General features: G+C 40.4%; 2 protein-coding genes across 3 annotated transcripts in view; both read left to right on the top strand.

Moving 5' to 3' along the window:
* Nucleotides 1–4,654: 4,654 nt before the first annotated feature.
* The window catches only part of syn3 (synapsin III), a 109,706-nt gene continuing 86,568 nt past the window's right edge, over nucleotides 4,655–27,792 (top strand). Inside the window, exons 1-2 of one of the 2 annotated variants that reach the window (XM_074626175.1) lie at nucleotides 4,655–4,823; nucleotides 17,776–18,323. In XM_074626175.1, the coding sequence (XP_074482276.1) occupies nucleotides 17,836–18,323 (488 nt within the window). In that variant the 5' untranslated portion in view covers nucleotides 4,655–4,823; nucleotides 17,776–17,835. The remainder of the gene's footprint in view (nucleotides 4,824–17,775; nucleotides 18,324–27,792) is intronic. The other variant, XM_074626174.1, reaches the window with a different exon arrangement.
* LOC141762193 (uncharacterized) lies at nucleotides 22,530–24,948 on the top strand. The gene is made up of 2 exons (XM_074626176.1): nucleotides 22,530–23,652; nucleotides 24,368–24,948. The coding sequence occupies exons 1-2, from the start codon at nucleotides 22,579–22,581 to the stop codon at nucleotides 24,509–24,511; spliced, it is 1,218 nt and encodes a 405-aa protein (XP_074482277.1). The 5' UTR covers nucleotides 22,530–22,578; the 3' UTR covers nucleotides 24,512–24,948.

A 27,792-nucleotide genomic window follows, 5' to 3' on the forward strand; every position in this document is an offset into this window, starting at 1 on the left:
CCCAACGGACCCATGCTGTAAATGGTTGGAGCACTAATCGAGAACATTTATTCCCCTTTGGTTCTAAACATACAGCTCCTTCTGTGCAGAAAAGACAAAGAGCTCTGCCGGTACGGTAGATTACGAAAAGACAATTCCCAGGGTGAAAATGGATTCGGCTGTCACTGCCGCTGCATCCATTTCTCCGCCAGCCGTGCTTCATTATGCATTTGCTGCCCATTAAGATGGAGAGGTCCTATGGGAAATGCAGCTGTGCCCCACGGGATGCAACAGCCCACCCAGTGACAGTAAATATCCACTGACATTAAGCAGCCCTACTTCCTGTCTTGTGTCTTGGCCCGACTGTCTTTTGTTGGAAGTCAGAGCTTTCAGGCCTCATCCAGCATATCAGAAAATCAGTTTATCCTGCATTGCGAGAGCTCATGAATTAAATATGACTCCTTCCCCTTTGTTTGCGTGCACCCCTCCTGGTGTTTGAGGTGTTTATGTTTCTGCTGAGTCATGGTCGTTGTGTTCCAGCTGATAGAAGAATGCTATGGCGTGCAAAAGCCCCGGGGTGAGCGGAAGTGAGTCACATCTTTATTTGGCTGATAGCAGGAGAAGTTTTTGTTGAGTTTGTGGTGATTTCAATAACCGCTGAGGTAAGATCAATAAGGCACCTGTTGATGAGCGAATTATTAAATGTGTAGAGCAGGTCTAATGTACGACGGTACGACGGAGTATTAGGGCCACATTGAGGGGGAAAAAAAAAATCTGAGATTTCGAGAATAATTACGAGAATAAAGTCATACATTTAAGAGAAAAAAGTTGTAATATTATGAAAATAAAGTCATATTATTATAAAGTAGTAATTTAAGTGTTATTTTCTTTTTTCTCGTAAAGTTATGACTTTATTCTCGTAATATTACGACTTTTTTTCTCGTAAAGTTATGACTTTATTCTCGTAATATTACGACTTTTTTTTCTCGTAAATTTATTCTGTAAATCTCAGATGTTTTTTCCCTCAATGTGGCCCTAATACTCCGTAGTACATTTGCACTTTGGCCCTCACTGTATTAGACTTATATACTATATACTAAGACTATAAATTGTGTTACCTTCATCACAATGCTCAAATGTTTTGCGGCTCCAGACAGATTTCTTTTTTTTTTTTTTTCTAAAATGGCTCTTTTGATGGTAAAGGTTGCTGACCCCTGGTGTAGGGTAACTCAATTTTACATTGGGCGTCATGACGGAAATTCAGCGCTGCCTAGTTTGACCATTTGATCGGAGAAGTTTAGTTATCGCTCAGAACACTTGAATTACAATATGCTGAAAGATTATTATGGAATTTTCTGCCCAATGATGCCAAAAACATACTGCCTACTGCTGCTTTAAGTAGCAATTGGGATAATGGTAAATGTGAAAGTACTGTGAAATAGAGACTACCAATCCTCTGAGACTGTACCCTCAATCTTAGTTTCCGTTTTCGTGCAGCTGCTGTATGCAGATGTGTCTTGCTGTGATTGGATCACAACATTTGTGCTGCTCTTTTGGGTGCACAGCCTGAGCCTCTGTTCTTGTCTCAGATGCAACATCTGTTTCACTGATTCAAGAGGGAGCTGGGGCAATAAATGCATTCACGGCAGAGAGTCGGTTATGTCATGAATTCCCGCTGCCGCCAATGAGCAACCACACGCAGGCTCCGAGCTGAAACATGGAGGTGATTCGGGCTCAGATTTTATACATTTGCCTGTAAATGTCCAACTTAATGCTGATGAAATATTACACTGCAGTGTAGCATTAAATGTGGAATTAATTAGTGGCTATCGCAGTCTGTGCTGTTTGCCTTCAGAGGGCTGGAACCTGGACCATAGCTTCTCATTAATTAGCTCCAAACACAATCCCAGGATTTGTACATTCATTCACACAGTTATCCATGAATTAATTAAAAGTTTTCTTCATCCAGCTTTGCGCTTATGATCCTGTTGTGTAATGTGTTGACTGCAGTGTCATAATTAGGCTCTGTATGTTCTCATCATTAATCAGACATATTAGATACCCAACAAACTTCTGAAAAAACAACATACAAAAGACAAATCACAGCTTTATCAGTCTGCAGTTTAAAGAAATTGGCTTTTGACCACATGGATTGTACTCTTTCAGGGCAGCAAACTCCACGATGGAGCTACTCGGTGGCGTCACGGCTGCAAAGTGTGGGTTAAAAGAGATTGATGATGTTGTGATTACACCCTGTTACATCAGTGACAGCTGTGGGTCGACATGTTCTTCGGTGCCTCAATGCCGTCGTGAAATATGTACCTCTGCTGATAATAGCCTGACAGATATCTCCATCATTTAACGTTCCAGTGATGTTTTGTTCATTAACTACAAAAAGGTAGTACAGTAATTGGTCAAGTTATCGCGTCCGTTATAGCAAATGTGTTTTCAGACATGTTGCCTATTTACACATCCAGCAGACACGTAGCAACTAGGGCTGTCAATATTTAATCGCAAATTTATCACACATTTGTATCTGTTCAAAATGTACCTTAAAGGGCAGAAATGCATAAAGGAAAGAATACAGAAATAAATACGTTTTTGGAAAATAAATAAGGGGTGAAATCCAAAGGGAGAATTGTTCAGAAATAGACAAATAAATAAATAAATAAACACATTTAAAAAATAAATATAAAATAGATAAAAATAAATAAATGCAAAAATTAATTAATTTAAAAATTAATAAAAATAAATAAAAGGGAAAACTAAACAGAAGAGTAAATAAATAAGGGAATTAATAAATAAGTTTTGGGAAATAAATAAGGGGTGAAATGCAAAGGGAGAATCTATCAGAAATAGACCAATAAATAAATAAATAAACACATTTAAAAATAAATATAAAATAGATAAAAAAAAAAAATGAATTTAAAAATGTATAAAAAATAAATATAAATAACTAAAAGGAAAAACTAAACAGAAGAGAAAAATAATTAAGGGAATTAATATAAAGATAAATATAGAAGCAAATTGAAACAGAAATATTAATTTATGTAACATGTTATCAATAAATTAATTAATGGCTACATTTATTTTTAATATTATTTTTGCTGCATTTAATGACATATTTATTTAGTTATCGAATCATTTATTCATTTTTTTTAATTATTTTGGCAGGTCCCGTCCTCCATACAATCCTCCAGTATGTTCACCAGCTAGTAGCTAACTTGATCTGTAAGCTGTTCAGTGGGAGGGTAGAGGGTTAATCAGCTTTTCCCATGATAGTCTAAATGAGAAAAATACTGCTATTTATAATAAAAAAAAAACTATATTATTTTTAGGATTTTTTAAAAAATTTAAATAAAAATACATTTTAGATATACATCTCAGAGGGATATGGCAAATAAAACAAGAAAATAAGTATTTAAATAGTATTACATTTATGTGATTCTTTTTTAAAATTCCTTTCCTGCTTCAAATTTGATTCCCCTTTTTACTGAGAGATGCTCCCACAATTTCCCTGTTGGCCAATGAGCATCATGGACCGACTGCAGTAATGAAGGCAACTACACCCCCCTCACGTTCCCCAAAAATAAATAAATAGAAAATAAATGCAAAAATAAATTAATTTAAAAATTTATAACAATTAAATAAAAGAGAAAATGAAATAGAAGAGTAAATAAATAAGGGAATTAATATAAAGATAGATGTATCAATTAATTAATTAATTAATTAATTAATAGCTGCATTTAGTTTTTATATTATTTTTGCTGCATTTAATGACATATTTATTTATTTATATTTATTAATTTTTCATTTTGTCAGGTTCCGTCCTGTCAGCTATTCAGTTGGAAGGTAGAGGGTTAATCAGCTTTTTCACTCACCACATATTTAGTGTCCCAAAGGAGAAAAATACCACTATTTGTAATTTTGTATATATATATATATATATATATATATAAAATTTATCTAAAATATATTTTTATTTCATTTAAAAAGAAAATCCTAAATATAATATATATATAATATATATATATATATTATATATATATTATATATATATATATGTATATCTATACTGTATAGATATACATATATATACATACATATATATGTGTATATACAGTATATATATACATATATATGTATAGTATATACATATATATACATATATATATTCTATTAAGGATTTTTTATATAATAATATATTAATTAATAATAATTATATAATAATTTATATATATATATATATATACATATATATATGTATATATATATGTATATATAAAATTGATCTAAAATGTATTTTATTTCAATTAAAAACAAAATCTTCAATAGAATATATATATGTATATACATATACATATATATACATATTTGTATATATATATGTGTATATATGTATGTATACACATATATATATATATATTCTATTTAAGATTTTTTTTAATTGAAATAAAAAAACATTTTGGATCAATTTTAGATACATCTCAGAGGGATATGTTTTTTTATGAGGTTTATTTTTATGATTTTTTTTTTTTTTATTCTATCTGTGAATTATTTTCCTGCTTCACATTTGATCCCCTCGTTTTACTGAGAGATGCTCCCACAATCTCCCTGTTGGCCAATGAATGAGCTCCATGGACCGACTGCAGTAATGAAGGCAACTACACCCCCCTCATGTTCCCGGCATGCATTGTGGAAAGAGAGAGAGAGAGAGGAGAGAGAAGAGAGGGAGGCTGAGGAGGACTGTGGACCTGAGCGCAGAAGAAGAAGCAGCAGCATCACTATCATCAGAAGAAGAAGAGTCATTATCAGACACTTGCTCATCACTGACAGCCGCTCAGGTAAACATTAAATTGCGCATTTATCTCCTGCATTGTTTCCTGCTTTTCATTATTAGTATTCATCCTCGGATAAGATGTAGTTCTCGGTGTTTCTGCTGTGTCAGGCTGCTGGTTCTGACAGCTTGGTTGAGGAACTACAGGAGGTTTATTGTGTTGTTGCAGGGATTCCCTCTCTCTCCATCTCTCTGCAGCCTCTCACTCCATCTCTATTCATTATCAGGTGGAGGGAGGTGGTGATATAAGTGGGGGTAGTATCTATTTCATCATTATGACCGAGGATTTACAGAGATGCTGGATTATAAAGTCAGTTTACTGTCACAATATCAGACACTGTGCATCCTCTTTAGAGGTGTGACACTGGTGCAGTAAATTGACACTAATTAAGCTAATTATTCTTTGATTCAAGATTCAAGAGTTTTATTTGCACCTTTACGTATATGTAAATAATATGTCATTAAATGCAGCAAAAATAATATTAAAAATAAATGTAGCGTGTGACATAAATTGATATTTCTGTTTCAATTTGCTTCTTTATTTATCTTTATATTAATTCCATTATATATTTACTCTTATGTATAATTTCCTTTTATTTATTTATGTTTATTTTGTATTAATTCTTTTAATTAATTTATATTTTTTTAATCTGTTTTATGTTTATTTTTAAATGTGTTTATTTATTTATTTGTCTATTTCTGAACGATTTTCCCTTTGCATTTCACCTCTTATTTATTATAAATATGTCATTAAATGCAGCAAAAATAATATTCAAAATAAATGTTGCCATCAATTAATTAATTGATAACATGTTTATGTTTATTTTTTATACATTTTTAAATGAATTTATATTTTTTTAAATCTGTTTTATATTTATTTATTTATTTGTCTATTTCTGAACGATTCTCCCTTTGCATTTCACCCCTTATTTATTTCCCAAAATGTATTTATTAATTCCCTTATTTATTTACTCTTCAGTTTAGTTTTCCCTTTTATTTATTTATTTATGTTTATTTTTAAAATTTTTTAATTCATTTATTTTTTAATTTATTTTCTATTTATTTATTTATTTATTTAACTTACATTCAGCAGGTGGCCAAAAATAAATTAATTAAAAAAATAAAATAACAAAAGAGTAAATTAGTAATTAGTAAATGAGTAATTAAACTAAACAGAAGAGTAAATAAATAAGGGAATAAATTAATTTTGGGAAATAAATGAGGGGTGAAATGCAAAGGGAGAATCGTTCAGAAATAGACAAATAAATAAATAAACACATTTAAAAATAAATATAAAACAGATTAAAAAAATATAAATTAATTTAAAAATTAATAGAGGGTTAATCAGCTTTTTCACTGACCCCATATTTAGTTTTTTTTGTCTATTATTTAAATAAACATAACATTTATGTGACTTTTTTTTAAAAATTCTATCTGAATTATTTTCAAAAGGAGAGACAGTGGATTATAAAGTAAGTTCAATATAATTTTTTCTTTGTAGCTCTTGTTTGTCTTCACCAACTCTTGAGGGGAAATATCTACTTCTTTAGTGGCTAAATGCTTCATAATGTTCGCTAGCTAGAGGTTAGGTAACTTTAGCTGTTTGTTGCTGGGCAGGTTAATGTACAGTGGCTTTATTAGCTTATTAAAGGTCCCATATTATACTCATTTTTTAGGTTCATACTTGTATTTTGTGTTTCTACTAAAACATGTTTACATGCTGTAATGTTTAAAAAAAAACTTTATTTTCCTTATACTGTCTGCCAGAACATACCTGTATTTAGCTTCTGTCTGAAACGCTCCGTTTTAGTGCATTTCAGCAGAATTGCAACGGAATTGCGTTGCTAGGAAACAGCTTGGGTCCATGTTTACTTCCTGTCAGCTGATGACATTCACATAACACCGCAACAGGAAATAAACTAGGACACATTTTAGAATGTTTATGTTTAAAACCGTGAAATGGTCTAAATATTGTATATTTGTGACATCACAAATGGACAGAAATCCTGACGGCTTGTTTCAAACGCACAATTTCTGAATACAGGCTGTGTGTATTTCTCCGTATATTGAGCGTTTTGATACTTTCACAGTATTTATATAGCACTTGAGCCTTCTTTAGGATATAAAAGACATGAAAATTTCCCTTTTTACAATATGGGACCTTTAAGAACAAAACGGCTGCCTGAAATTTTTGCTCACCCTAAACCTTTATGTTCTCTACTAACCCCTGAGAGAAATATCTCATGTTAATGTTATCTCTTTAGCTGCTAAATGCTCCACCATGTCCACTAACTTGTAAGCAGGTAGTGTACAGTGCTTGCTTTATGCAAATATATGTATATTGGGGTGGAATGGTTAACGAAATTCACGGTTCGGTTCATATCAGGGTTTTGGGGTCAGGGTTTTGGGGTCACGGTTTTCGGTTCGGTTCGGTACATTTATGTTACAGCGAGGAGGTCATGTTCTGATTTCAACACGCTTTTCATTTATTTGCCAAAAATAAGTTAACAAATGTATGGCTTACATAAAGAACATAAACACTTCTTCATTGTCAAACCTTAATAGAAAGAATAGGACTTCTACAGTAATTAGTGCAAACGATGCAGCTTTGTTATTTTCTATATATGATGTAATTATAGACTAAGGCCATCAACATAAGTTGAAGCATAAGCTCAACCAGAACTATACTGAAAAAAGAAAAAAAAGAACATTATAACATATGTCTCAAGTCCCTGATTATCAGCTCGTAATTGAAAGGTTAGTTTTTCCACTCAAAAAGTGCAGTATTTGGAGGAATACGATTGGATTTCTGTGGCACTGTGTTATTTAAAAATAATAAATAACTATAAAACACATTACAGGGATTGTGCTGTTGGAATCACTGTGTTGCTTAAGTGTATAGCGCGCCTCAAGTAACGTTATGTTAATCATATGCTGAAATCCAGCGAACTCCACGACTGCATAAGGCTGCATATCTTTCATTATAAACCTCCCCGATGCTGTAGTTATGTTTTTTGCCCTGTCTGAATCTGCATGTAGAGGCTGTTTAAATACTGTGGGGAGAAGGAGTTTGCCTTTCCTACCCGAAGTGTTGCCTCTAGCAAAACCACGCGTGTCGCACAGTGATCACACACAGTCGCCGTTTTATCCACTCCTTTTTTCCCGTCATTTTCATAGATGACACTAAATCCGTAATGCTCCCATACAGCAGAGCGAAACGATGCTGGTGGATCCTCTAAATGTACTTTATCGTGTCTACTCGCCATTTCCTTAACTGACTGACAGCCGCACTCTGCACTTCATCCGTGAAGGAGGCTGGGTCACGCTTCATCAATGCGTCATATCTTTGGGGTACAACACACGCAGTAAAATCTGGTCTGCAATCGCCGAAATTGCGCCAATAGCAACGCACGGCCGCAGCTTCAGTTACACTGCGTATGTGTTAAACCCCGTAACTCAAGACCCATGTCCGCCCGTGTCCCAGCCTCCTTCCATAGGCCTTGATTACTAGTGTGACAATAAACAGAGCCTAACTCTACATGAAAACAATACACAATCTGCCTCATAACTTATTTCAAATGAACCGAACAATTCATACACGTCCCGAACCGTGACTAGCGAACCGAACGGTTCAGATTTTTTACCTGATTTTTACCCATATGCTCAAATCATAACATGGCAAACTGCAGCCCAACAGGCAACAACAGCTGTCAGTGTGTCAGTGTGCTGACTTGACTATGACTTGCCCCAAACTGCATGTGATTATCATAAAGTGGGCATGTCTGTAAAGGGGAGACTCGTGGGTACCCATAGAACCCATTTACATTCACTGATCTGGAGGTTAGAGGTCAAGGGACCCCTTTGAAAATGGCCATGACAGTTTTTCCTCGCCAAAATGTTGCATAACTTTGGAGTGCTAGTATGACATGGTTGGTACCAATGGATAACGGATAAAATGACCCTAGCTCCATATACAGTGGATGCTGTGTTATAGCTCAGCCCTTAATATTGATGATAATGACGCCATACTGCAAAATAAACCCCATGAAATATTAATCAGGCAATCGGGAGCAAGGCAAAAGAGTTCCCTCTATAACCAGTTATCTATTTTGTCTCCCAACAGATGCCCTCAGCATGAAAGGCAGGCAGGCTGCAGCCACTAATTATCCCCTTTTTCTTCTGGTGGAATGATTAATTGAAAAATAGCGTTGACCTTTCTGTCCTTAATCAGCTGGTTTGGTGCTTCTCTGCGTGCATTCAGACCTCGTGGAGAAAAGTGTCCAGTTTGTGATGGGAGGAGACTTTGATGTGGAAACAAGTTGTAGTAATGTGGGGGCTGGTTTGTTGTGAATGGAGCTTTGAATCAATATGCAGCTGATGCTGTGTACATGGAAATGATTCATCAACCGCCTGTTAGTCATAACTTAGATATGAATGGACTGGATGTGTTTTGTATTAAGTAGGGCTATTTTGAAGTGCTGAAAGACAATATTTTGTTGTTCGTTATCTTTAGAATACTTGCATTTTTGCATGAAAATGACAAAACGCATAAAAAATCTCTGCCTATTTGGCTCGTCCCACTGATGCGGTGAGTAACGTCTGGGTCTTTCCCGAGCTGAGATAAGTTGTTGCTTTTAGCCCGGAGGTTTCTTGAGTGTGTCAGGAGTGAACCTGTCTAACCTCTGGAATAGTCCAGCATGTACAGGGAGAAAGAAAGGTCCGAGGTCGTTTCTACCTCCTGGCCTCGTCGCCTCATTGTCTGCGCGTGAATACTAATGTGGCGTCTGCAGTGGGAAGTGCGGTGAGGTCACTGCACGGTGACTCGGCTGTGACTACTCGCCTCACCAGCTCGTCGCTGCTGCTGCTGCTGCTGCAGACACTCTCGCAACGAGCTGAGACTGTTGTGTCGCCGAGCACATTCTGTCACTGCAGTCGTCAAGGTTCACAGTTAAAGGATGACTTTCTCATTCCTTCTGGGTAGTTCTGCAAGTGCAGGGAGCAGCAAGATTCTCAAGGTTTTAAACTGCCTTGTTGTTAATTTAGAAGTAAATCTGCGTGTGGTGAAGTATTGTAGTCGTAATTATGTCCCCGTTATCTTATGTCTCGTTCTGGTTGCACTTACGCTTGAAAGCGCCTGTAAAGTCAGTGCGAAATAGAGGCAGTGTACTGAAAGCATTTCACAGCACTGAAATCAACAGCCTCAGCCTAATAGTGTCTTCACAAGCTGGCATTTTACAAGTTTCGCAACGGCTGATTAAAATAAGCCGCGGGCCTCCACACAACCTCCCACAACAACTCAACACCATCTTCTGTGGAGACGTCTCGCCACGGCATAGCTTTAAATATCTCTTAAATTCATGCCATTAATGAAGTTTAAGATATTGTTCTATGAGTATAATCCACCTCTGATATGACGGATGCTTCTCGCAGATCATATTTGTGGAAAAACAGCCTTGAAACATGCAGCAAAACTTAATTTGTGTTCTGTTACTTCCCTGACTATTGAACACTTGCGGTTTGTTAATCAGCCTTAAAGAGTTGCCCACCCTCAAAACATTTAATTAGGCTGGGATTCAGTGATTAGTTTTAGTGCATCACGATATTCTATATTGTAAGGAAGAATTGAAAGGATTCATTTAGGAGGAAACACTAAATATTACCGTTTTTTGTTGACGTCTTCTGGCACAAAATTGACAGTTGTTGGTGGTCTAGAATTTAATTTTATTCCACTACTGCATACATTATAGGTAAGTGTGGACAATATACACAATACTTATGATTATGAACACTTGATATCAACTATCAGCTATTCTTATGATGATAAGTTTAAGCAAAAAAAACATGTCTATTGCCACTTTAATGTTGAGATTATTGATATATGACAGTTTGTTAGAGGCTCTAAAGAAGCTTTTGTCGTGACATATTTAGCCTCTTAGTTCACTCCTAGTAGCAACACTAAGCAGAGTGCTAGACACACGATGATGAGTCATAGTGTTACCATCACTGTTCCCTGAAAAGTAAGAGCAGAGCGTTACGTAGTTGGACTTCTGCACATGCAGGATCATAAGTAAAATAAGGAGCGGTTTGCCAAGAGATACACTAAAAATAACAAATAATCTGTTAAACTATAAAGAAGTGTCACACTGAAGTTAAAACAGACAAGAGGAAAGACAGGAGAAAAACTGATATGAAGCCTCACAGTCTCCTTTTAACTGAAACACAGCTAATAAGCCCAACTAGGCAGACGAAAGCACTGAACAGAAACAGAAACACAACCATGATTTCATTAGTTTTAGAGACCGGAGCCAGAATGGAATTACAAAAGAGGTCAAGGAAATACATTCGGAAGAGAATAAGATTAGATGTTATGGCAGTCTACTTATTATATTTAGATATTTTCTGTTTTCTGTGGAGATTTTGGACCAATTGGGTCACCAAAAAACATTAGGGTTCATCCTCCGGGGACCATGAATATGCATAGCAAATTTCATAAAATGCTATGGTTGCACCTGGTCGCAATTGGTGCCTTCAAATGTAACTTGTAAGCTCGTGTTTACAACGTGGGAAGTCGTGTACACATATGCGTGGCGTTCAAGTGGTAAAGGTGTGAGAACACCGCTGCTAAGCAACGGAAATATTAACTTTGCTGTCAGCGTCTAGAAGCCACAGAGGCTAACAATTGAAAGAAATGCAAAGACATAATGACAGAGGAGAAAGATTGGGTTGTTGGGAATAACAACATTTTTCTCAGACATATTATAAAATTACGAAGAAAAACAATATATGACTAAAATAATGATATTTTGTACCAAAAAATTATGTCAACAAACACGTCACAACTTGTAAACTCTGAGCTTTCAGAAACTTTCTACTTACGAGGTTGTGAATACCACAATAAGGGGGCGTTCATATGGACTCTTCTCGTGAACATGGTAAACAAGACCCCATGTGTAGGCACCATACAATACGGAATATCTGCTGTAGTAAAAGTGGCACAAGGATGAAGGGAAGGCTGAAGCACGTAGGGAGAGAGGACGGACCTGCCGGCCTATATGTATTCATTTTTCCGTTGTGGTTCTTCAGCACTTGTACATGTAGGATGTGACGCTGTGGTCTTTGCAGTATTTGTCCCGCCCCTCCTCCACTGTGATTGGATGGCTGGGTCAAAAGTGACAGTGACGAGCGCAGGGTTTTACCCAAAGTTTTTCAACTCTCTGCGACCAGAAAAAAAAGTCCAAATTTGCAGCACTCAATGATGATGAAAAAAAGATAAAACATGAACATAGCAGTTGTGATGGTTGCTTGCTATTCCCTGCGGTTGGCTTGTCAATAGCGCGGTGTTGCAATATTGCAGTTATTGCGACAGCCTTACCAGTATTAGTACATATCAGTCAAGGCAAAAAGGACAGGAAATAGGTATATGTATCATCCTCTGGAGACCATGAATCTTTGTATCAATGGTGACAAGATATCTATAAACTACAATATATGGTAACCATGGCAACGTGTCTGACTCCAAGGGAATTTTTACTGTAAAACTGCGGGTGGTAATTCTCATGAACATCCATCTGGCAGCGAGTCCCACATGGTTATTTATAATCCCCCAGAATGCCTTGGGGCAGGTTCATCCCAGCGTTTGATCCGTCTGCTGTCCCACCTCTATTTAATTTCATTCTCCTCACATTGACTTGAGTCCAGCGACCCTATGCTCCAACCAGTTACACTCACAGCCCCCCATCAGATCAGACTGTCATGAATAATAAAAACCATGTTTGACTGCTGCACAGCAGGGAGACTCACACCCTCACACTATCCCTTTAAGCTTACCAGTGTTGGACAATGACTGTATGTGTCTCGGTGGTGGGTGTGAGGAGGGTTCTTGTAACGGGCAGGCTACATTGAACTCGTAACCTTTCACGGAACGGCTGCTGCAACGCTACGCTTCCACTATAATCAATGAAACGGGCTACACCAGGCGTGAGAGCAGCGTGGAAGTGGTGCCTATTTTCCACGGAGATCCACTCTACAAACGTAAAAATAGGCCAGTCTTCTATTTATATTTTTTACGTGCGTTGTGCGCGGACATTTAATACAGAAATGGGTCTCCCTCTGTGTGTGTTGTAATCAGAGCTTCTCTGTGCTTTGTTGACATAGCCGGGCTGGCCGCGTATGCTTTTGGTGCGCGTTAGCTCACGGCCCCTGCAGCTGATCACGTCATCCCGACCATCGGCGCTGTTACGGAAGCGTAGCACACTGTTAGCTCTGTCACCACTGTTGCTGTTGTTTTCACTGTTAGCGCTGTTGGCACCATTAAGCCGCCGGCTCATCCGTTGCCATTTTGAAGCAACAGAAATGCTCCCAATCTCGCATCTCTTAGCACCTTTAAAGATAACAGAATGTAAGTGTTAGTTGTTAAATTATATGAAAGTTGCCTGAACGTATCCCTAGAATACAAAAAGCTGTGGGCATCCCTACCCCTTTACCACCAATTTCCCACACAAAATCAACATCTGGTGTGTTTGCAGTTACATTTGAAAACACATAGTAGTCATTATTGCATAATTTGGTCATGTAAGGTGGGAAACAGCAGATGGAGTGACAGCACTGCATGTTCTTAACTAATTAGCCAACAATTCTAACAGGCTTTGGTGTAAATTCACAGAACAGCCATCGGAATATGTGATAGATTCAGCAGATAATCAGGATGCAAAAAAAAATGAGAAAATGAAAATTGAGACCAGCAGGAAGGAACTTTAAGCTGTGTCTTCATCATTTACAAGATTTTTAAAATGTTGAATAAGTATCACACACACTGTACACCAGCAGGGGTCCCAGAGTGTGGTGTGGCATCATCCTCCTCTTCCCCGTCATTACAGAGAAAAGCCTGTGATTACTGCTGAGCCAAAGTCTTTCCTGCTGTTAGAGGCTAAGGACTTTTCTAATATTTTTTCCTTTACACACTGCTGACTGGACCACTCATCAGCTTCCAATTATAGGTTTCTGTCAGGGTGGAGTGCAGTCTGTAAATATTGAGCATCAAATATCATATGACATTACAACAACCACGTCCTTTCTATTGCTTTTTATAGTTAGGCCCCAACAGACTCTTACCACACAAGTATTAAAAAGGACCTATTATACTTTGTGTGTTTTGGCATACCAAACTAGCCGCTAGGCAGATATTATGTAGGGCTGTCAGTCGATTTGAATGTTTAATCGTATGATTGTCCATGATTATGACTAAGATTTGTCAAGTATTTAATACTCTTATCAACATGGGAGTGGGCAAATATGCTGCTTTATTCAAATGTATGTATATATTTATTATTGGAAATTAATTAACAACACAAAACAATGATAGATATTGTCCAGAAACCCTCACAGGTACTGCATTTAGCATAAAACAATATGCTCAAATCATAACATGGCAAACTGCAGCCCAACAGGCAACAACAGCTGTCAGTGTGTCAGTGTGCTGACTTGACTATGACTTGCCCCAAACTGCATGTGATTATCATAAAGTGGTCATGTCTGTAAAGGGGAGACTCGTGGGTACCCATAGAACCCATTTACATTCACATATCTGGAGGTCAGAGGTCAAGGGACCCCTTTGAAAATGGCCATTGGAGTTTTTCCTCGCCAAAATTTTGCATAAGTTTGGAGCGTTATTTAGCCTCCTTCCCTACAGGCTAGTATGACATTGGTATTAATGGCTTCCCTAGGTTTTTTAGTTTCATATGATAGCAGTATCTTCTTTAAAACTGATTCCGCTACAACCTAAAAATCGCAAGTTGCGTTAATGCCTTAGAGAAATTAGTGGCGTGAAAACGAGTTTGCCTTAACATGTTATTATCGCGTTAACTTTAACAGCTCTAGTTTTAATATTCAGGGTTTTGTAACTCTGCAGACCTTTTAAGTGCACAAAAAACTACATAACACACTAAAGGAAAGGGAAAAAGCATAATAGGTCCTAATTACGTGGATAACCCACAGTGCTCTTTCACTTTCCTAACAAACTTATCACTTATATATTTGCCACCAGGCTAGCAGTAACAGAGTTTGGGGTTCCCGTGGTTTCCCCCCAGTGTGGATACACTGTAGAGAGAGCTAAAGAGGAAAAGCCTTTAAGGATCTAAAAGCTTGGGTTGTGCTCAGGCACAGAGAGAAAGCAGCTCATCGGGTGTTGAGAAAGTGGGGAATGTGCCAGCGGGGTAAAGATAGTGATTTTCAGCAGACGGCTCCTTATCTGTCCAATGGCATCGAGTCGTTACAAAGAGGGATGAGCTGGCAATCAGAGGCCCTGTGACTGTAATTGCCACTGCTCGTCTTGTTTGTCTCTATTCTGTATTTTCTAGCAATTTTCTATAATTTGACTTGAGCCCTGCCGGTTGACACATATACATGATTTCCAGGGGGAAGCCCCTTCACTCTGTGATAGGATAGGCAGTTCAGCCCGGCTGCTGGAAGGCATATTACATCTCCCATTTTGGTGTTATTCCTCACGACATCAGGCATCTGTTGTGCTGAAACGCCCTGAGGCAAAACAGTGAATCCTCAAACTCGAGAATTAAAGGATTACTCTGAAGATATACTATCTTTTTTTATTATTTTCAACAAATGCCATGTAAAGATTCAAACAAACAATATTGTCTGTGTAGCCAAGCGCTCACCGGCTGAGGTGGGATCCCGGCTCCGCGGGGTCGGGTGCACCACCGGCCCGTCTCGCCCGCACTGTCGTGGGAGTGGAGCGTGAGCATGTGCGATAGGACCCGAAAGATACTTGTGCCGTACAGTACTGAATTCATAAACATATTTATATATTAAGAGAGTCGAGGCACCAGTAATAGGGTTTTTAAGAGGGTTAAATAACTTCATGTAATGTTAAGAGGGATCATTCGTAGTGACAAACCCTCAGAGATGTATCACCACTCTGCAGTTCATTTCAGCTCTGTGGAGCATTTTAGCATCTTTAATGTTTTGATTCACTCTCACTGTATGGTAATGCACTCAGTTTATTAGGAACTCCGTGCTGAATATACTCTTACCTTCATGAAGGTGATAATAATAACAATCATTTTTTGTCAAAATTGTTTTAGAGAGGTGTTAATTTAACTTTACGGTCATTTTGGAGGTTTGTGGTGCTGTTGGAGGTGTTTCTAATATTTTGTCTACCCTCATTGATATAATTGGGGGTATACTCCATGGCCTCCGTCATGTAGCCGCTGACCTCTGACTTCTCTCTGGAGGGAGGCAAGAGAAAAGAGAATTTCCCCTTTGGGAATCAGTGCAGTTCTGGGAACATGATTCCACTACTACTACTACAACAGCAGTTGTGATCAGGAGATATTCTTGCCTACAGATGCTCAGGCAGAAGCTACAACTTTCACTCTCCATGAAGACTTCCTGACGGTGGCTGTCTGACTACATTAACTTGTCAAGATGAAACATTTGCCCCACATCCTTTTCCTCCTGCTGACGGCTTGTTAGACCCTCCTCCCCTCCTATAACTACAAAAACACCGCCGCAAACACCGGGCACATCGGCCTGGGACGTGAAGCCTCAATAAGAAATGCGCTTTCATCTCATCCGAGCTCCATTTACTACGAGCGCGCCCTAGTTTTAATCAGGTTTAAGGGGTTTCTTTTCCCCTCCGCTAGCATGCGTGCTCCGGTGCAGTTTGATAGCTAATCTGTTTGAATGTCTCTTTTCTGCCACGCTGTGTTACATAACTTGTTTCCAATCTCCCAGCGGGCTCTATCTGCTTTACAAAGAAATGAGCTGTGAATCACGGCTCCAACTTTGCATCATCACTACTGTGTCACTGAATTATTTGCCATTGGTTTCGGTCCCACCCTGCGTGGGTAAATTAATCTTATGCCAATCAGGTTTAGCATATTCATAGCTGTTCCAAAAATCACCTTAGTACACCTTTTCAATATAACACCTTCCTGAGCTTGACACTTGTTTTCCATCTGAGGTTTGTTAATTAGTGTGAACTTCAGAAAGCAGAAAAGCATCACGTTTAACTATTTCCATCTGAACTAAATTTATATGTGCCACAAAATGTAATCCTGAGTGTTACCTACATGTACTGTAGCTTGTTAAATACTCGAATTCTTCAGCCAGATAAAGGCTGTTCTCATACACCGTTCATAGGTATACCTACGAAAAGTAATTTGTCACGTAACTTCCGTACTTACTTAAGTCCGTAAGTTTATTTTGAAAAGACTGTATGCATGTAACGAGTGGAAATTGACACCTGTTGCTGGACATTTGTAGGAAAATGCATAAAAATTAGCAGCTCTTCGTGAGATACACAAACCGTTTTGTGAATATACGTTGTGTGATAATATGCTTATGTTATTTTACTCACTTGAGAAACTGTCTGAAAGCCACAGTTAAACAGCATCTGTCTGCATACATAGATTTTTTTGGTCACTTGGGGGCAGCGCAACAAGCTGTAAACACAACGCTGACATATAATCACCTTCTAAAGTTGATATGATGAATGTGTTCAATATTCACTCGCTTCTTTTTTGCTCTATTTTGGGTGTCCACCAGCTCCTGAGGGAAATAGCTGTCGCTTAAGCTGCTAAATGCATTCACAAGCTAGCTTTTTCTGTCTGTCGTCTATGCTGGGCAGGTATATTACAAATATTACAACTGCGGCTGGAAACAAGGTTGATGAGAGCGGTGAGACCTGAACAGAAACAATTAGCCGAAGGATGTTAACACTCTCTTCAGAGCTGAGTGGAACTGCAGAGTTCGGTGATAACTCTCTGTGACACCTTTCCCATTACATGTGGTCATTTTTTTCCTTTGTTAATATAAGAATACTAACTGATGAAGCTTTAATTACTTTTTTCCCCTTAAAACAGGATGTTATAAATAATCAGCTATGTACGGCATTATAAAGCTGATGAACAGATCCTCTCTCCCTTCCTTTGTCCCCTGTGCAGGACTTCAGGCATTCTTCCCCCTCACCTCCTCTGGCCTGACGGACCCACCAGCCCATCACCATGAACTACCTCCGCCGGCGCCTGTCAGACAGCAGCTTTGTGGCCAACCTCCCCAACGGCTACATGATGGATCTGCAGAGGCCGACCCCTCCTGGCTCATCCACTTCCTCCACCTCTAACCCTGCCTCCCCGGCCACAGAGAGGCGGCAGCCACCGAGCATCCCGCCTGTGGCCTCCAACCCAGCCTCGGGCACGGGCACGGGCACGGGCACGGGCACGGGCTCGGGCTCGGGCTCGGGCTCGGGCTCGGGCTCGGGCTCGGGCTCGGGCTCGGGCTCGGCCCCGACTGCGGGCGCAGGGGGCTTCCTCAGCTCCTTCTCCAGCGTGGTGAAGAGTGCTCAGATGGCCCAGAACGTCGCCGCCGCTGCGCACGCCAAATCAGCAGCAACAGCAGCTGATGGAGCCTCAACGGGAAGCAGTCAGCCAACTAAACCCGTCATACGCAAGCCCAAGATCCTGCTGGTCATCGACGATCAGCACACAGACTGGTGAGTTGACATTTCATGGTATTAGCGTGTGTGTGCTGGATGTTTTCTGAAAACTGCAGCGTGTAGAAGAGAAATCATTTAATTTTTTTGCTCAAACCAGTTCTTAGTTCAACAGAACTCAACAGTGAGTTATTTGTTTTCGCGTGTCCCAGTGCCAAAATCGTTTAGGGTTCATTTAAAGTTTAGCTCCCTTGAAAAATCCACAACGGATTCCAAAAACCAATGAGCATCTTGGCTCACTCGCTATCTTTACTGACTGGAAGTAACATCACCGCTACTGCTACATGAAGCGTAGCGAGAGTAGTATCTGAAAAATACAAGATGACAGCTCGCCCTTTGTTTTCAAAAGGTTAGCATGTTTAAACTGAATAAGGGGCATCCTGTTTCCCCCCGGGAATCTTTATTACATGCAATATCTGACAATTTGTTGTATTTCATAAGTCATTTAAAGAAAGGAAGTAAGTGTATTTCCCAAAATGTTGAACTAGTCCTTTAACGTGCCGTTTTGGAAGCTACTTATCAGTGTCAGTGAGCTAATTAGCCATCAAAATTATCGGAAAAAATGTGTCTGAGGGGTGAAAAGTTCACACAAAGTACTTCTTACCTTTTCTTTTTTTAGCTCCTGCTAGATCAAAAACATTCGTCTGGTTCGGTTTTGAAAGGAGCGAAACGTCTTATTGTTTATGATAGACTCGTACGTCCTTGGCTTTTGCAGGCTTATACCATGGCTGTCATGGTAACGGGAGGAAGGTCCTTTCCTCTGGAGACAAATGAATGAACTTTAATGAGAACAAATGGGTTCATCTTTCAGCAGCAGTACATGCACGCATGTTAGAGGTTGATATGTCGCCGTCCTTTGCCGCACGTTGTAGAGGAATTGATTTCAGTCAAGACATGCAGCGACCCGGTTTATCATGTTTGTCTTACTGAATCAATAACCCGCTCTTCCATTTCATGAACTGTTATTTTGTCGCCTGACATTTGCTGTTAAATCGACCTCGTATAAGCTGTTATTAGCTATTTCCAGCCCTTTGAATTTATCTACACAATTAGCCGGGATCATTATGTGCCGAAGCATCTGTATCTCAGGCTCTGCTGGGAGATCAAGCCCGGGTCTAAAAATGATCACTAAATTAAAGCACCCCCGCTGACAGCCGCGTCAAAAGCGCCAAGATTGCTCTCACTGTTCTGAAAAGCCAGGCGGCCCTCTTTTCTTTAATCCAGCTGGCTGAAATCCCAAAAGGGCTTCGTTCCTCCTCAACATCCCGGTGTTTCTGAAATGAGTCGACAGAGGATCATCCACCCTCTGAGGCGTCCAGGCTCATTCAGACTCTCTGAGGGACCATCCTCACTCATGAGAGAACAGCAAGGGGTTTTTATTCACCTAAACAAACTCAGTTACTTATACAAAGAGAGAATAATGGAGGCTTTGACAAATGGTTGGCTGCTTTTTCGGCACCAAAAAGAAAGTGGGATTTTATAGAGGGTTGACACAGCAACACCTGTTTAATATCATGCAATCCACTGCAACAGCCCTGCAGTTAATCCTACCTTTGTTGAGACTGTGACTAAATACAGTTGATTACATTATATGGTCATTTCTAAGGTCATAATTTGTGGTGATGTACTGGATTGTAGACTCATTCATGTAGACTGTGACCTGATGCACCAGATGGTTTGTTACACAGAACCATCTGAGTAGCCGTCATAAAAATAGAGCCGTGATAAGTGAGTGAAGTTGTTGCATATAGTGTTTGTAATGCTGGGTGTTCCTATAAAGCAAACTACTGTCATCTCTATGGCTGGATTAACCCATGAGGGTGCCACTCACACTGCTGGTAATGAAGTGGTTGTTGTCTGGAACATGAATCCAAGAAAGATTCACTTCATTGTTTGATTTGTAACTCAGTGTGTTCCTTTTTTGGCCGCTGCGTGGCACTGTTGTTCAACTTCAGCTTCACAGAGAAGCACTCATCAGGTCCTCATGCTGTGATATTTCTGTGTAGAAGTGAAGGGCTTTGGCCAGCAGATGGTGATGTGCGACAGCCTCTGAGGTTTATATGAAACACTCCTCTGCTGGTGAAATAATCAGCACTCTGCACTCGTGTCTGAGCTCACAGATGTTCTGTAATCAACAGCAGCTCTTCTCAGTCAAAGCAGGGTGTCAGCCACAAACACGAGCTGAAATACTCAACGTCACACTGAAATGATTCTCATATAAATGCATGTTAAGCTCCATTAAGACACGTTTTCAGGATTGATCTTGAAGTTTAATATCCAAGTCAAGGTTTCCCATTGCTATTCAAAACCTTAGAGCAGAGGTCTTTAAAGTGGGGAGGCGTGGGGGAGTTGAAAGAGGGATGTGAGGCAATAATTCTGCATGAGGTGAAAGAGACAGGTGCATGCCAGTTTTCTAAAAACAAGTGGGAAGTTGGTTGTTGTAGTTTGGTTCGCTCACCAGCACGAGCAACAGTTGCAGCAGTGGCTCCGACACACAGCTCATGGAGACGGTTATGAAAACTGTCATGGCCATTTTCAAAGGGGTCGCTTGACCTCTGACCTCAAGATATGTGAATGTAAATGGGTTCTATGGGTACCCACGAGTCTCCCCTTTACAGACATGCCCACTTTATGATAATCACATGCAGTTTGGGGTAAGTCATAGTCAAGTCAGCATACTGACATACTGACAGCTGTCTGTGCCTCAAGATCATTTGAAAAAGTGACTCTAAATCCGAGACCTTTCTCTAACTGTTATTAGTGTGTTACATGGAAATACCATTGAGTCAGAGGCCACTTCAAAAGGTGCAGGTGGAGCATGTAGCAGCAGTTTAACAGTTAAAGCTCGACCCCCTCAGACGACTCGTAAAGGAGACCAAATATTTGGCTGCTGCTTTGGCAACTTGTCTGTGTCATCGTGTTGGCTTTTTCTGTCACAGTGTTTGCTTTTAGGCAACTGAGTCCTGTTGTTGCTCCATGAGGAAATAGGCATACTGTTATGCTGCTTTGCTGTTGAAATCTCTGTGCCAAGTTGCTGAAAAAAAGTCAAGATAAAAGTTTCAACCACAGCGGCCAAATTTCTAATTTACTTGATGGCCATGTCGTGATTCCAGATGTTATCTTGCTTTTATTTTTTTAAGCCACCATGTGGTGTTCCTAGAGTCTTTTCAACAATCACCCTCTAAACAGATGCGTCGTGTTTTTCCCATGCATTTCCATAAATCAACATTGATCATATCCCATCTGTGGTCACCGGTTTGATAGGGACCACAGCAGCCAACAAAACAGTTTTAACTGAAGGAAAAACTGTGATAGACAGCTAAAGCCACGGTACAACTTAACACTATTGTGTTGGCAAATGTCCACCAGATAAGTAATCACAATAAACTTTATGCGAACCATCCACCATCTACCTTCGCTCTCTCACCGTCCAAGGCAACCACACAGCTATAGCCGGCGTGTTGCAAATGTACACTCAATATTTTTCTTCAGACATATTATCATATCAGGGAAAATATAAAAACACCTGAAACACACTAAAGAACAAAACGTTTCAAACTTCTGCAGCTAAAGCTTCATATTTCACTAACAGCTTCTAGACAGCTTTTTAAATCTAACATCAAAGTATAGATTGGACAGATTGTATTAAAGTAAAAAGAAATTGTCTGCTGTGGTAAATGCACCGTCTTAAAGATGTTATTGATAACATTTTTATGTAGACGAATAATTTTGAAAAGTATGATGCATCCACAGAGCTTTTAGAAAGGTGCAGATTAAAAGTATGGCTTTTCCTAAAAAATATATATTATGATTGTCAATTAAAACATTTTGACGGGTCTAAAATGAATGTTTTGTTTATTCACTCCAGTAAAAATGCCAAGTGCTGAGCGCACATCATCACTGGAGTTAGAGAGAATGGTGTCCTAACTGGCACTTCCTTGTGTGTACTGCTCATGTGTAAAGACATCCATGTTTCATTTCTTAAAGTGTACTTTCTTTGCTATATTTTAGGAATAATCAGAAATCATTACGTTCATATTTTCAAACGTAATCAAACTGGTATCCATAGCAACGATAGAATTGAAGGATCAAAGGAATGAAGGAGTAGAATGGAACACAGTCCGTCATCGCCCTTGACGCATCATCAGTTCTAGAATGTTGAAAGTCTACATATAGCCCAACACAAGAAGTTCGGATCAGATCGTAACTTGACTGTGGCAGAGTTGTTATCAAGACGAGAACAAACACCAAAACAATGACAGCATACATTGACTTCGACTCGCAGGAGTTTGAAATGAGGGATTTCTTCCTCACTACCCTGGAACAAACATGCAGGGTTCAACTGAACGACAGCGAGGCGAAGATCTCCCGCAGTACATCCGAGGGGAGAATCCTCCTGGAGGTCCAACAGGACGAACTGGGCAATTTCTTTGATTGCCTTCCTGAACAGCAGGACAACAACTGGGGCCAAGAGAAGGGCCTGTTGCAGAGGGAGATATCTGGCCTGAAAGCCCAGCTCGCTAAGGCTCAGGCTAAACGTGGACACTCTCCATCCAGGGATAAATCCCTGAAATCAGAGATGGAGAAGATGAAGGGGGAGAACGAGGCACTTCGAAAGGAATTGGAGGACATGAAGTCTGAAAGGAAGATGCTCGCTGTGGCTAAAACCAACATGGAGTGGGAGATGGAGGGCTTGCTCGAGATTGAAAAGGCTCAAACTAAAGAACTACAGGGAGAGCTGAGCAAGACAAAGATGGACCTCCAAAAGACAAAGGATGAGGCGAAGACCCATCAAGCCCAGCTGAACGAGCAGAGAGCAGAGACAGAGAAGGTCAAGAAACACTACTTTCAGACGGAGAATGCCGCCATCCAGGAGGCGACAGAGAAATACGTAACCAACTGTCTGTCTGAACTGGAAGAACTCCGAGTCAATAGGAGTGAGATGATGGCTGCTCTAAAGGAAGCTGAGGAGGAGCTGAAGTCTGGATATCACATGTGGCAAGAGAAAAAGTCTTCCCACTTGGCAGAGCTGGAAACATCCCAGCGCTCCCATCTTGCCCAGCTGAAGATGCAGGACGAGGAGCACAAGACCATCGTGGCTGATCTAAAGTCAAAGTTGGAAGATCAGCTAGCGAGTGAGCGTCTCCTCTGGCAGCAGGAAAAAACATCCCTGCTGGAGGAGACTGTGAAAACCAACTTCTCCTTTGCTGCTCAGCTACACGAGCAAAAACAGAGCAACGACACCCTCGTGGCTGCTCTGGAGACGGCTGAGCAGCAGATAGAGAGCCATCGCATCGAGCGCCAGGAGTCATCCCTCCTTCAGGCCAAGGTAGGGATGCTAAGTTTGAAAAATATTCTTAACCGATACCCGACCCTCGTGAACCGACTATTAACCGCTAGCCGACAAGATTTGTGCCTCGCATGCAGCGGTGCGCCAGCTGCAGTGTATGAGCACAACAGACAACTGAGTCTCCAGTCCACCGTCAGGAGAGCTACTGTAGCAGCCACGGTGCTGCGTGTAGCGTCGCGGACACGCAGCCACTTTCCCAGTAAAAGTCTCCACCGCACATTTAGTTTAGTTTAGCAGGTTGTCAGCTGTGCGTCTGCCCGGCGTAACGATACCGAGTGTCCGACTAACAGTGTGTGTGTTTGTGCTATGTTACACATACTGTACGTTCTGTCGGCGCGGCGTAACTTTTGCGAGTTTCCCACAGACCGCGTGTGTGTGGCGGCGGTGAGTGTGGGTTGTCGGTGGCGTTATAGCTGTGAACGTAGCTGTAGCAGGCAGTGTGTGTACAGTTTATTTGTCGGTGAATAAATGCTACGAGGCTACAACAACCGACTTCCTGTATCTACAACGCCGGCTCAGACTCTCTTAAGGTGGACCAGCTTTTCTCCGTAAACTGACGAGCTGCTCCTCTGAGTTTTTCTCAGCTTTTTATTAAATTATTAATATTTATTTTAACCGTTTAACCGATATCGTTAATCGGTTAAAATGCTTAATGTCGGTTAACGGTTAAACTGTTAATTATTATCATCCCTAGTCCACCGAAAGCGTCCAGCAGACTCTGCAGGAGAAAGAACAGGAGTGGACGACCACTGAGAGCTCCCTCAGGTCCCAGCTGGCAGATCTTGAGAACCAGATCGCCAAAAGAAAGAGGACCAAGTGGTACCGGAAGCTCATCTGATGCCACGTTATGCCACGCTCAGGAGAAAGAAAATGCACATACACATTTGTTCTTGTATCGTTGTGAGGATCAATCCTGTAACGGAAAGTGAAGTGAAATCACTTTTCTGGTGTCAAACTGGTCCTCACAGGGATATGATTACTAATCCATACACATACACAGGCATTTGTTCTTGTATACTTGTGAGGATCAATCCTGTATGGGAAAGTGAATTGAGTTCACTTTTCTGGTGTCAAACTGGTCCTCACAGAGATATGATTACTAATCCACACACATACACAGGCATTTGTTCTTGTATCGTTGTGAGGATTACTCCGTCTTGACCCTTAAACAGCACTTGTGAAAAGGGTTGTTTGAGGGTTGACACTTTATTTTACTCATGGAAAGTGAAGTGAGTTCACTTTTCTGGAAATAAAAAAAAAAAAAAGTTAATTCTATACTGCACTCCTCTCATGTGTTTTATGAAATGCTTTGTTTGATGTATAAATCAGGGGACAAGCACTGATGAGTTCTCATTTGCTCCCTATAGCCTGACAATGTACAGTAAGTTGGCTCAACTGATTTTATATGTTGGTCTAAATATAGTTTTTTTTGTCTGTGTTGGTCATTCAAAGAAAATGAAGAAATGAAAAACACCTGAACTTTACTTTCAGCAACATTTTGCAGGTTTACTATGAGTCTAAAGTGGCTTAAGAACTTAAGGCAAGAAGGTTTATTTAGTATCACAGCACCTTTTCAAACACAGACACAATTCAAGGTTTTATGGTGATGAAATGCATTAGAAAACATCATATTAATTAGAATAAACTCGTGAATTTTGAAGACTTTCAGTCTCATGCTTGTTAGCAACCGCCTTTTTCAAGACACATAAAGGCTTCAAAATTCCTGAGTGGGGTATTTATTGATGTATTTTATGTTGTAGAACAAAACGTTAAAATCTCTTCAGCTTGTGTTAACCACAGACCTTATTTCAGGCATCTAACTAAAAACCAATTAAAAAAAAAAACATTGACTTCCAGACGAGGGAACCGGAAGGGCTAAAATGCTAACTCATTTCCGGGTTTTAGGACTCATTCATTTCCTGGCAAAAGATTAATTGTACGGTATGAATAAAATGTGGATGACTCGTTGAAGGTATCGCAGTGGAAGGGCGTCCGTCCATCGCTCCCTGTTTCGGGATTGAATTTCCTCCTGTTGGCATTCCAGCCGAGAGGCTGAGGTCTCCGGGGAAACGCTGCTCTGTCCTGACAGGCTTGGCCTCCAGCAATGACTGATGCACAATAGCAGTACACAACACTGAAGCAAAGTCTCCGGGAGCATCACCACCAACAATCCATCCTTTTCTATCTATATGTCTCTCTCTCTCCCCCTCTCTCTCTCTCTCTCTCTCTCTCGGGCTGACATGTAAGACGTTTTTGCCAAGAAGCTGTCAGTCTGTTTGCGCTGTGTTCTGAATGATATGAGCATCTGATTGCTCAATTCAGCCCCGCTCTGGCAAAGTGTTCACTCCTTCATGTGCGTAGCGGAGTACTATGAGATCCTCCGGATGCCCTGAGCAAAATCTTATTGTGGCATTCCTTAATCCGTGCTCCAACAGGGCGAAAGTTCACTAACTGCAATGTGCAAACACCAGCTTTAGAAAGTGCCAGAACTATTTAAAAATAAAAGTACTTAATAGGAAAAGGCAGTACTTAATCTGGACAACTTTGACCCCATTATCTCCTGGTGTCGGACGGACCATAAACAATGAAATCCCAGACATCTCTGGTCAGATTTTGATGAATCTGAGAGGAATGGTGCATCCGATACTCGAGCCGATACTGACTCAAATAGCTGACTCAATATACTATATGCAGAGAGATTTCCCTGGCGGTGATAGGCTTAATCAGCATTGTGTGAACTCATTTGGCAAGGGCTTGTGTGTAATGGAGATTCATTTATATGTAAAAGTCCCGCACTCCAGCTTTAAAAAGGTGATTATGTCAGTGTTGTGTTTTTTACGGCTTGTTTCCGCCGCCCCCAAGTGGCAGTGGGCAAGAGAGCTGTCATGTCGTCCATCTTTATAGACGGTGTATGAGCTAAACCAACACGCGGGGAATTTAATCTTCATGTATAAATATGTGTCCAGCATAGAAAATCTCCTTTGTAAACACAGCAGTATTAGCTCAACATCAAAATTAGCAGAGTGGATACCAATAGAAGCAGGGATGACTAAAACAAAAAGGGTCAATTTTGTCCACATACATGATTCATACGCTTCCTATTAGTGGTACACAAAAGAAGGAACATATTCTCATGGTAAAAAAAAAGGAATCCACCTCCGTGGTGTTTACATAGTGGGTGTGTGCGCGGCTGGGAGGAGGAAAGCCCGGACCTCTTTGCGGAGCTCGGTGTTTACATTTGGACACATGTAAAGTGCTTGTTCAAACCAGAGAGAGCCCGGCAGCCTGTAAATTAAATTGATCACTCGGAGTGACGACATGTTTTGCAACGCCTTTGGAACGCATACCGCTCATTTTTAGCCGGTGAGCCTGAGGGGTCCTGCCTCACGCTCTGTAAAGGGTGGTGGTCCAGGGTGACGGGGGGCATTGCCTGTCTAGTATGTAGGTCAGTCACGCCGAAGATTCACGGCTTCCAAAATTACAGAGAATGAGACGCAAAAAACAGCTGGGAGACGTTAAGAACAAGATCCCCCCTCAGTGGCCCGAATGAACAGACTTAAAAGGACAGATGCAGGGGAGATGAAAAACAAAGAGGCGGACATGGAGAAGACGAGCGGAGGAGGAAAGAGGCTTTTGTTTGTGCTGCAAAAGGAAAATGTGTTTCGGTGTGAGTAGGTCGATCTAACTCCCAAACAGCCTGTCCCAGTAACCGAAGGCCTCGAGCATGTAGCCCAGATCCTCAGCCACACACAGCTCCAGCCCCCAGCCCTCGACAGATTGTTAACTGTCCCACGCCTGCAAGGGGTGAGAGTTCAACGCTGAGACCCACAGAGCACCGGGACGCAACATGGCTTTGAACAATAAGAGGGCTACAAATTTGCTTAGAGCAGGGGTTCTCAAACGTTTTGGAAACAGGGAACCCTTAAAGGAGAGAACATTTCCTAGGACCCCTTCATAATCGTGACACCGATTAAACATAATGCTTACTACCATTTGTACTCTTAGGGCGCTTTCATATTAGGTACGATTGATCCGTACCGTGCCCGAGTACGATTGCGTCATCACCCACGTGTATTTGTTTATGTTGAGATCAGCTGTTCTAGTGCAGGAGCATCGTAA

Source organism: Sebastes fasciatus, chromosome 23, assembly GCF_043250625.1.
Source record: "Sebastes fasciatus isolate fSebFas1 chromosome 23, fSebFas1.pri, whole genome shotgun sequence".
Lineage (NCBI taxonomy): Eukaryota > Metazoa > Chordata > Actinopteri > Perciformes > Sebastidae > Sebastes > Sebastes fasciatus.